General features: G+C 47.0%; 1 protein-coding gene and 1 long non-coding RNA gene across 5 annotated transcripts in view; one reads left to right on the top strand and one right to left on the bottom strand.

The window, feature by feature from the left end:
- LOC310834356 overlaps positions 1–10,553 on the bottom strand; it is a 78,485-nt gene that overhangs the window by 62,897 nt on the left and 5,035 nt on the right. The gene's annotated exons all lie outside the window — the stretch shown is intronic.
- Positions 1,191–10,553, top strand: part of LOC310834264 (acetoacetyl-CoA synthetase-like) — a 51,749-nt gene continuing 42,386 nt past the window's right edge. For 3 of the 4 annotated variants that reach the window (XR_014559124.1, XR_014559125.1, XM_083717814.1), the window contains exons 1-3: positions 1,318–1,346; positions 3,546–3,615; positions 5,567–5,769. Coding sequence is in view for 2 of the 4 variants with exons in the window: in XM_083717814.1 (XP_083573940.1) it covers positions 3,558–3,615; positions 5,567–5,769 (261 nt within the window). In the remaining 2 variants the exon portion in view is untranslated. Of the gene's footprint in view, positions 1,347–3,545; positions 3,616–5,566; positions 5,770–10,553 lie in introns of all 4 variants that reach the window. The other variant, XM_083717815.1, reaches the window with a different exon arrangement.

The following is a 10,553-nucleotide window of genomic DNA, read 5'->3' as shown; positions in this document are numbered from 1 at the left end:
ACATATTTGTGAACACGGGCAACATTGTAGAGTTCCTTGAGCATCTGGACCCTGACAAAGATCTTTTTGCTGGGGATGTCATCAGCAAAGCCCGGCCAATCAGAGACACCAACACTAAGAATTTTATCCCAGTCATTGTATCCGGCATCCTTCTATCTACACAATGCTGGTGGCAGGGGCTTTGTCATGTTATGGCTGACGGTGCAGCAGCTGCAGGTGACTGCAGGACACTGAGCTGTCCCCAACAGATGATGTCTTTGTTGGAATGTGCTTGGCCAAAACGGGGATCATCTCGATGCACCACCCAGGCTTTAAGACCTTTGAAATCCAGGCCCTTTGATCCCTGCCTGTACAAAGAACTGATGATTATACACAAATTGAACCCAACGGAGCTGTGGGTCGTGTGGACATTGCTGAAACACGACAAGCTCTGATGTGCTATGCCAGAAACTATACGATAGATTAAAACTACCAGATTGAGACTCTGGTATATATACCTGGTACCTTTGAAGATGCAGACATTTATTTCATTATTTAATATACGTCGAGTCCACCCTCACTGTGCAATATAAGCAAATTAATCCAAATAAACAATACAGGCAAGCTACTTCCGGGTATGAGCAAACTGAACGAACAGCTAAAAAAACACAATAGCAAGAGTTAGAAGAGAGATTTGTACCGTGAATATAAACTGGGTGATGTTGCACTTAGCTGGGTGTCTATATCAAATTTCGCTTAAAGTATCTACTGATGATTTACTAATTCACTGCGGGGGCCGCTCAGCGAAGCGGGTTGCTTCCCACAGATACCTGAAGAAAGCGAAGCAGCTCCGCAGCCACCGGCCACTCAAGGCCGCCGCCATCTTGGTTCGGTCAAGGCGCAGCGGAAATACGTCATCGCCTGCGCCATGGCTAAGGCCATAGAGATGATTTCGTGAGGGGAGCTGTAGCCTTCCGCGCCCCTTTCTTCTGCGAGAGTCCCGGCCTTCACGTTTCGCGCCGTCGCCTTCCTCAGAGATTGATTTCCCCCCGGCTGCGTCTATTAGGGATTTACACAGCTAGAACGACAACAAAAATCCTCATGATTGGGAAGCCGCCTTCTCCGCCTCCTCTCATCGTCACTTCCGCTCTGGAACGGAACTGGTCCCGTTTATGTTCACGCGGAGCGGGAAGGAGAAGGTGCGCGCACTATAGAGACGCGAAAGTGGAGAGTGGCGCGCCTCTGTGCACACGGCGAGCTTGCTCCCCGCCCGCCGCCAGAGGCCACGTGCTTCCGGGTCCAGGCGAAGGAAATCATGAGCGAGATGGAATTGGCTGCTGCGAGATCGGAGCGCCCTCTGCCTATATGTTATATAGAGCAGGTCTAATATATCATTATTATATACTATACATTATATATTAGTATATATTAGTGTAGTATATGTATTATATTATATGTTATATATTATATACTAGTGACAATAATTTGAAGGCATTGTCGGCCAATTGGTGTCAAAGAAGGATAGAACTTTCTTTATGTATGCTACAACAGCAGCAAGAATACTTATTGCAAAGTACTGGAAGACACAAGATCTACCCACCCGGGAAGAATGGCAGATGAAGGTGATGGACTACATGGAACTGGTGGAAATGACCGGCAGAATCCGAGACCAGGGAGAAGAGTCGGCGGAAGAAGATTGGAAGAAATTTAAAGACTACCTACAGAAATATTGCAAAATTAATGAATGTTAGAATGATGTTGGATAGAAATTAAGTGGTTTCCAGCTGTAATGCTTTAAGGGAATATGAGAGAAAAAAAAGGCTTAGAAACAGGTAAAAATTTAATGGTAAGGATTTGCTGAACTAACAATTCGAATTGGAATACAAAAAAGGGAGGTATGAGGAGGTCCGGGAAACAAGTTAAAGGAAAATAAGCAATGGAAAATCTGCATGTTTTTAATTATTTTTATTTTTTGTATTTTTGCTATTATTTTTTCTTTTTTTTCTTTTTACCTTTATTGTATTATTACTAAAAACCTTAATAAATATTCTATTAAAAAAAATGTTTTTCCCTGGCTTGGAGTTTTGATTTATTTTGCAACACAACCAGCCTGGCTTTCTCTTGTTCCCCCGGTGTGGTGGGGGCCCTGGGGGTGGGCGAGTGGGGCGTTCAGGCACTGGGGGTGGGGGTGGCAGAGGTAAAAATAAGGGGAGTGGGATGTCACCCCAATATGACAGTAAAAGGAGATCAGAAAGAAATGGGGGAGATACAGTTAGAAGAAGAAGAAGGGGGTTGCTTCCAACCATTCCAAGGGGGAAAAAAACTAAATAAAGATATAGGTCCTTGGGGAAAACCCTCTTGGGACAGTGCTCCTCCAGGGGCGTCCCCATTTTCATCCTCCTCTGCGCTCACCCATCAAAGCAAACCCCTCAAATATATATTTTTTTACAATAGAAGAGAAGGACCGAACTGAACTAAGCAAAATAAAACAAGGCAGCACGAATTGCAGAACCGTTGAATTTGGACAGGGGGTGGGGTGGGGGTTCAGTCTGTGACAGTAGCCTCCCTAGACACGGGTTTGACAGACCTCTTCGTCTGTCTCCTTGTTTGTTCCAGGAGTTAGGGTGGACTTTCTATCCCTTCAGGCGTCCGGTTTTGGGGCTCCCTGCTGCGATACCACGCCCCTGGGTCCTGTTCAATGGTGGGTGGCCTGGGAGAGCACTTGAGATTGCTCCCCCAAGCCTGCCATCTCCCCCAGCTCTTAGGATTTCATGAACGTATGGAGGGCCAAAGGTTCCTGACCCCTGGTCTGAAAGGTTATTCCAGGGGTTCTCAAAGGGTGTGGCAGGAACAGGGATTTTCAGCTCGTGACAGATGTGAAAGATCAGAAAATACAAAGGCTTATTTGTGTTGATGAGGAGACGAGAGTTTGTCTGTCTTAAATTAGACCTAAAACTAAGGAGATTACCAGGCAAAAGCAAGCTCTCGCCTCTCATTGAGGTTGTATACAGACTTAAGGTACATAGGTAAGAGGCTCATTTATAATGATATTTTGGGAATGACTTGTGTTCTAATGCAGCTGCATTGTTTTTTACTTTCTGGATGTCTCATGATCATATTACAAAGTAGTTGTGTTCTATGTTATAAATCAAGCACTACTAGGAGTTACTACTTTTTGTGTTCTAATGTATTCTTATAAATAAAAAATTCAGTGTGGCCTGAGCAAATATTTATTCTGAAAGTGTGGTTCAGAGAAAAAGGTTTGAGAACCACTGGGTTATTCTGTAAACACAGTAAGTTAAAAGGAGAGTGACTTGAATCCCTGAATCCCCCTACAACTCTTCTAGTTTTCTGTCTTCTTGTAAACATTTTTAAAATTTATTTTATATACCGCTCCATACCTACCCTATACCCAAAACGTTGTACTGTATTGTGTTTTTTTTTAAAAAAATCTGTTCCATTAATTTCCACTGTTCTTGTGAATGTGAAAACAGATTTGTGTGCCATCCAGGCCTGGATTGTTGATAATTGACCTGGTTGCCCTCCATGTGGGTTTTTCTGGACAGGTGTCTGGGATCATGGCGACTATTGCAAGATCAGCTCCAAGACAGGAGGCATTGTCATGCTTGGCTGCAGGTATGCCCATCACTTTGGCGTGACCATATGTGAGGAATGCTTAGTGGCAGATAGCAGAATGGCATGCTGTGCAGTTGTTGGCTGGGAATACGGGGACACAGTGTCAGTCTGGCTCTGCTGGCTGGCTGACGTTTCTGAGGCTGGGCCAGGAAATTTCAGAAACTCCCCCATCTCTTTTCTCGCCCTCTCCTCTGTTTCATCATCCTGTGGTCTTTGTCAGGTGGCACAACCTTTCCTTTGATGCAGGGCTGGCCCATGGCATACTGCTGCCCAAGGCAAAATAGCAAATCCCTCCTTCTCCCCCAAGTCAAGTTGCATGGTACCCAGTCCAATGTCAAGCAAGTTGCTTTGGCATCTAAGGCAGGCTCTCAACTCTCATCAGCCCCAGGCAGGTTGGGGAAGGCTCTTTAATATTTTAGACAGACATTCTTTCTCATCATTTGCTACCTAAGCCTTTTACCTGGAGATGCCATTGTAGATTATCTCACGAAGGAACACCTGAGATACTTTTCCAAAGTCTCCTGGAACTTGGGCTTGAAAGCCCCTGTGCTGCACAGGATAATTTGAAAAATTGCTTAAGGAAAACTCGTGTTTTTGGTAGACGAGAGAGGCTTATTAATTTATTGTGAAGTTTACGCCCTGCCCTTCTTTATAAAATGATCCCAGGGCAGGTCACAGCAACAACATACAAATACGCTGAGGTCACATTGAAAGATAAAATGAGGATTAAACACCACAACAAATTACCGTTCGATAAAACTAGTTCTTCATTTGTTCCGCTTTGGGGAACCAACCTGACGGTTGCTCAAAGAGACTGGCGGACAGGAATAGGAAAAACCTGGTCCAAATGCTCGTGGTTTTAAGGTCCAAAATTAAATAGCCTTATGTTGTCCCTTTAGTTGACACTCTCAAAAGAGGCTCTTAAGAACATCAAAGGAGGCTTGCTCCATTACAGTGAATGGGGCACTGCCCCACTAGGCTAGTCTGCTCTCAGCGCCCCCAACTGCCTGCTTTCTTAGCTACATTCAGTTCAGATAGCTGATAGGTGCCTTCTCCTTGGGCTCAGTGTTGTCTTTGGAGAACTCAGCAGAGAGGAGAAGGAAGGTGGGGACAAATCTAGAACTAGTTGCCTCTGCCTGCCATTGCCTCTGGCGCCACCTGCTGTTAGTCTCCCTGCTTCTGCCCTTCTTGTTTAGTCGTTTAGTCGTGTCCGACTCTTTGTGACCCCGTGGACCAGAGCACGCCAGGCCCTCCTGTCTCCCACTGCCTCCCGCAGTTTGGTCAAACTCATGTTGGTAGCTTCGAGAACACTGTCCAACCATCTCGTCCTCTGTCATCCCCTTCTCCTTGTGCTCTCCATCTTTCCCAACATCAGGGTCTTTTCCAGGGAGTCTTCTCTTCTCCTCCTGAGGAGGGGGAGAAGGGGAGGGGGCAAAGGGAACTGGAGGGAATATATGCTGGGTGCAATGGCTGTAAAACTTGTGCTTGCTTGTGAGTTATCACACTAGCTCCTTCTGCTACCCGGAAGGCAGAATAAATAGCTCTTTCTCTGGTTTAACCCTTCGGTGTCTGTTGACTCCTTCTTCCCTCCTCAGGCACAATGCTCTTCCACCCATGAGAAAGGCCTAAAAGGCTACACTATCCGGCTTAAAACAGTCAGGGCTTCTTCCCCCAAAGAATCCTGGGAACTGCAGTTAGTTAAGAGTGCTGAGACCACCCATTTCCTCTGTACGGAGGAAAATGGGGACAAAACTAGACCAAGCTGGCTGTGCCAGCCATTGACTCTGGCGCCATTGGGCTCCCTGCCTTCTGCCCTACCAGGCTTATGGAGTGCCAGCTGCCCCTGCAAGCCACCATGGCCTGGCTTGATAATGGGCACATGTTTACTGTTCCCTGCCTTGGGGGTGGAGGCACGAATAAGTCTAAGCCAACATTTCCTTTGTCTCTTCAGTGGAAGCTTTTGAGGAGGTTTCGGACAGCCTCTGCGTCCCTCAGTACAACAAAGACGGCAAAGAAAGGGTGACCCTTTTCCTAAAGACGGCCACCAACCAGGAGTTCAGCCCAGATTTGGTGAAACGCATCAGGGAAGCGATCCGTGTCGCACTCTCTGCCCGACATATTCCCAGCCTCATTCTGGAAACTGAAGGCATTCCGGTATGTCAGCACAATCCTTTTTTCTTACTTCTTACTGCTGCTATATGTTTTTTTTTTTCCATTTTCACCTTGGAATAGTAATTAAGGAGCACTTGTCATCTCTCTTCAAAGCCCACACATGCCTGGAAATTTTAGCCTCATCTTTTTTTAATTAAAAAAAGTGGAGTGGAGTTTTATAAATAGTTTGTCCATGTTGCTTGGCAACTTGTGTGTGCTTTTCTTCCTGAAGAAGCCTTCTCCTCTTTTTCCTCCGTTTTTTTAAACAGCCAAAAAAAAGAGTCCCCTAATAAACACCTCTATTCGGTTTATAAATATACATGCGTCCTGTTGATATACTGAGAACTCTTGGGCGTTGTTGATAATTATAAAATGAGATGATTGCCTTTCTGGTGTGCCAAAAAGCTGCTCCCCACAAAAAGCATTTCGGATAGTTCTGTTCTCTAAAAAGATAGGTTTTTGATTTGTTTTGCAAGAAGTCTCTCTCAAAAAAACAAAACCCGAAACATCTTGCAAAGCTTGTGACCAAATGTTTTTCAAAACTGAAAGAGCACAGAGACAAGTAAGGCCCGCGAAGAAAGTTTTGATTTGCTTCTGACATTCATGTGCAAGAACATAGGAAGCTGTCAGATCACTAGTCCATCAAGCTCAGTGTTCTCCACACAGACTGGCAGCTTCTCTCCAGGGTTTCAGGCAGGGAGTCTCTCCCAGCTCTACCTAGTGAAGCCGAGAATTGAACCCGGGACCTTCTGCATGCAAGGCGGATGCCGCACCCTTGAGCTATGACCCTTCCAGTGATAGCCTTGTTCTCCATAGTAAAGGTAAAGGGACCCCTGACCGTTAGGTCCAGTTGCGGACGACTCTGGGGTTGCGGTGCTCATCTCGCTTTATTGGGCGAGGGAGCCGGCGTACAGCTTCCGGGTCATGTGGCCAGCATGACTAAGCCGCTTCTGGCGAACCAGAGCAGCGCATGGAAACGCCATTTACCTTCCCACCGGAGCGGTACCTATTTATCTATTTGCACTTTGACGTGCTTTCGAACTGCTAGGTGGGCAGAAGCAGGGACCGAGCAACTGGAGCTCACCCCGTCGCGGGGATTTGAACCGCCGACCTTCTGATTGGCAAGTCCTAGGCTCTATGGATTGGCAAGTCCTAGGCTCTATGGCCCACAGCGCCACCCACATCCCTTGTTCTCCATGACTTTGTCCAATTTCCTTTTCAAGCTATCACTGCCTCCCATGGAAAATTATGCACTGTATGACAAAGTACTTCTCTTGTCGGTCCTAAATCTCCTAAAATTCAGCTTCATTGGATGGCCCAGAAGCTGTGTACGTGCTACACCTTTTAAACCAGATTCAAAACACTTCCCCCCCCTCAAAGAATTATCGGCAGAGAGTTAAAATTCTCACCAATCCTTAACTAATTACGGGGTCCGGAATTCTTTGATGGGGAAAATGTGTTTTAATGGTATAGGGTGTATACCTGCCTCCCTGAAAAGCAGCAGCGTAAGGCCCAGTGTAATGAAAGAGGGAGAAGAGCAGTATTGGACAGACTTTAAAAATGATGTTGAGTAAGTCACTCATGACTTCTCTCATATATATATTTAATGTGTGTAAGAGAGGCAGAGATTTCACACATGGCTGAATCTCCCTGCCTTTCCCAACCTGTTGCGTTTGGGAAGTTGTTGGACTGCAACTTGCCTTCCAATTGGCCCGTGGAGTAAGTTTGTTCATTTATAGAAGCATTTAATATACTGCCATATCATTAAAGATACTGGTGTACAACATATGAAACACCATTCAAAAGCAATAGAAATAGGTAGATGTTGAATGTGATAGAAAGAGTGCGTTCTCAGTGGTGATAGTAGCAGCATTCCAAAAAACCCAAACCTCTTTTTTAAGATTACTTTTGGACTACTCTTTCCATCAGAACAAAAGTTGGCATCTTGAATATTTTGTTGGCACAGAAATGGCCACAGGTACAGAATAACCAGCTGTCCAAGCAAAGGTTAAAGTTCAGAGCTGAAAATGCAGGGAAATTACTTTCCTCTTCAGTCAAAATCAGGCACTAGAAATTTGGGGCCAAGGGTGCTGACCTACAACCTGCCATGTTGGATATATTGTTGAGGTATGGTTGTAAGAGTTAGGCGACCCTGTGGGAAATAGACATTGTTTTGAGGGGAGAATTGGACTTTTGGGGATTCAGGGCTACAACCGACAGGTGTGTAGGGGAATCCCTGAAAGGATAAATTAGCAATCTACCCCTCCAGTCGCTCGGGAGTCTAATAAAACAGTACTTCTTTACCTTGTAAAAGTTAAAAGCTGCAAGACAGTTCAGGAACAGTTATATAACAATTAATGGGAAAATTAAACAACACTTTGCAATGACCCAACTTGAAACTCCTTCTAGTTCCCTGGCAACTGGAGGTTTGATGACTAACTGAATAATGTCAGTTAACTGTTGCCAGTTTAATAACAGTTTCTGTCTGTGATGGGATAGTGAGCTGCTTGTGCGTAAAAACTTGATCCCTCTGGGGTTTGGCTGGTCATCCAAACCGAGGCACTAACGGAGCCCCCAAAGCATGACTCCGTCAGTCGCTGGTAGCATCTGACAGTGGGCGTCTACGGAATTTACGCCAACATAAAAGCTGTTTGACGGACATGCGCCTTCGTGACTCTCTGCGTGACAGTTTCCGGCGAAGGGTGGGAGTTCCTAACGGGGTTCTGGTTACCTCTTCGCTATTCTCACTAGAAGTATCCCAGAGCCTCCCCTCCGCTGTGACTCCTGCACTCCCCCTGCTGGTTCCTTCCTCTGCTGCAGATTCTCTCCTATTCTCCTGGAGCCTGTCCACCACCTGTCCCTCCGATGGCAGTTCCCTGACATCCACCTCCCCCCCAGGGCCCCCTTCACCCCCTCCCGCCTCCTCTCCCACTGGCGGTGAGGGCGGAAAGCCCCTGAAGGAACTCTCCTCGTCGTCCGAGGATTCAAACACTTCTAGCCACGGCGTACCGTCTCTCTCCCCGTCTTCCTCTTCTTCGTCGGAGTCGGCTTCCTCACCCACCCCTGACTCTGGGAACCCTTCAAACTCTCCTTCCTCATCGGTGGTCCCAAAGTGTTCCCTTCTAAATCGTGCCACGGGTTGCGGTTTTCTTGGGAAACGCTGATGAAATGTTTCTATTAAGACCTCGTTATTGACTACCTCTGCTGGTACCCAAGTGTTTTCCGACTCTACTTCCCCCTCCCATTCTACCAGATATTCCACCTGATTCCCCTTCCACCTGGAATCAATGATTCCTGCCACGTTCATGTCGCGCTCTCTCTCTTCTATCACGGGCGTTTGGGTGGCCTCTCTCTCACGCTCCCCCCACTCACGTCCCTCTCGGTACGGCGACAGTAATGACCTGTGAAATACTGGGTGTAATTTCATGTGACTGGGCAGCCTGAGTTTGAATGCTACTGGGTTGACCTGCTGTATGACCTCAAAGGGTCCCAATCTTTTGGGTCTCAATTTCTTACTCCCGCCCTTGAACGGTAGTCCTTGGGTGGATAACCACACCCGGTCTCCCACCCTTATAGTTTCACCTTCCCTCCTATTTCTGTCTGCTTGCTTCTTATATTCTTCCTTGGCTTTCTCTAAGTTAAGTTGAAGCTGACGGTGGATCGCTTCCATCTCTTCAAAAAAATATTCCGCCGCCGGCACGCTCCACCTCCCCCCTCCCTCTCCTGGGAATGCCCGGGGGTGACACCCATAATTTGCCAGAAAGGGACTCATCCCTGTGGACACGTTCTCCGCGTTGTTGTAGGCAAATTCTGCTAGAGGTAACTTATCCACCCAATCATTTTCTCTGTCTTTTACATAACACCTCAGGTATTGTTGTAAAATCCCGTTTGCCCTTTCCGCTTGTCCATTTGTTTCTGGGTGCCGGGCAGTTGAGAAATTGAGTTCTACGTGCAGTAAGCTCATAAGTTTCCTCCAGAACCTGGAAGTAAATTGTTTCCCTCTGTCGCTCAAAACCCTCAAGGGGGCGCCATGCAACCTAAAAATATGTTCTACAAACAACTTGGCGGTTTCCTCCGCTGTGACCGCATGTGAACAAGCTATAAAATGACACATCTTGGTTAATAGATCTACCACCACCATGACAGCTGTTTTGCCTTTGGATTTTGGCAGGTCCGTCATAAAATCTATGGATACTGCCTCCCATGGCCTTTCTGGCGTGGGTAAGGGTTGTAATAGCCCCGCTGGCGCCACCCTCTCTCCTTTCGCTCGCTGGCACCTGTCGCAACCCCTGACATATTCCCGTACGTCCTCCCTCACCTTGGGCCACCAAAACTCCCTGGTAACCAACCACATGGTTTTGTGCTGTCCAAAATGTCCCGCTGTGGGGCTGTCATGCAACTGCTTGAGTACTCTGCCCCTCAGTTCCCCATCGGGTATGTACAGTGCCCCTTTGTAATACAATGCCCCGTTCTTTTCTTCAAACCCCCCTGGGTTCTCCTCTGTCCTCCTGAGCTCTCTGAGTTTCTCTTGGGCGTATTCATCGTTCTCAGTACCCTCTATCAGTTCCCTCTGCCCCACCAATGCCGCCCCACACACCCAGCGGTCTTCAGGGATTACATGCCTTGCCTCAGGCGCTCCCTCCCCCTCTAAGTACTCAGGTTTCCTGGAAAGAGCGTCCGCCCTCACGTTCTCGGAGCCGGGCACGTAACGAATCTCAAAGTGGAATTTGGAGAACTCCTGGGCCCATCGCACTTGTCTCTGGTTCAGCACTCGGGCTGTTCTCCAG

This window comes from Podarcis gaigeae (assembly GCF_964106915.1).
Source record: "Podarcis gaigeae genome assembly, chromosome: 16".
Classification (NCBI taxonomy): Eukaryota; Metazoa; Chordata; class Lepidosauria; order Squamata; family Lacertidae; genus Podarcis; species Podarcis gaigeae.
The sequence above is the reverse complement of the archived record's forward strand: the minus strand, read 5'-3'. Positions and strand labels throughout refer to the sequence as shown.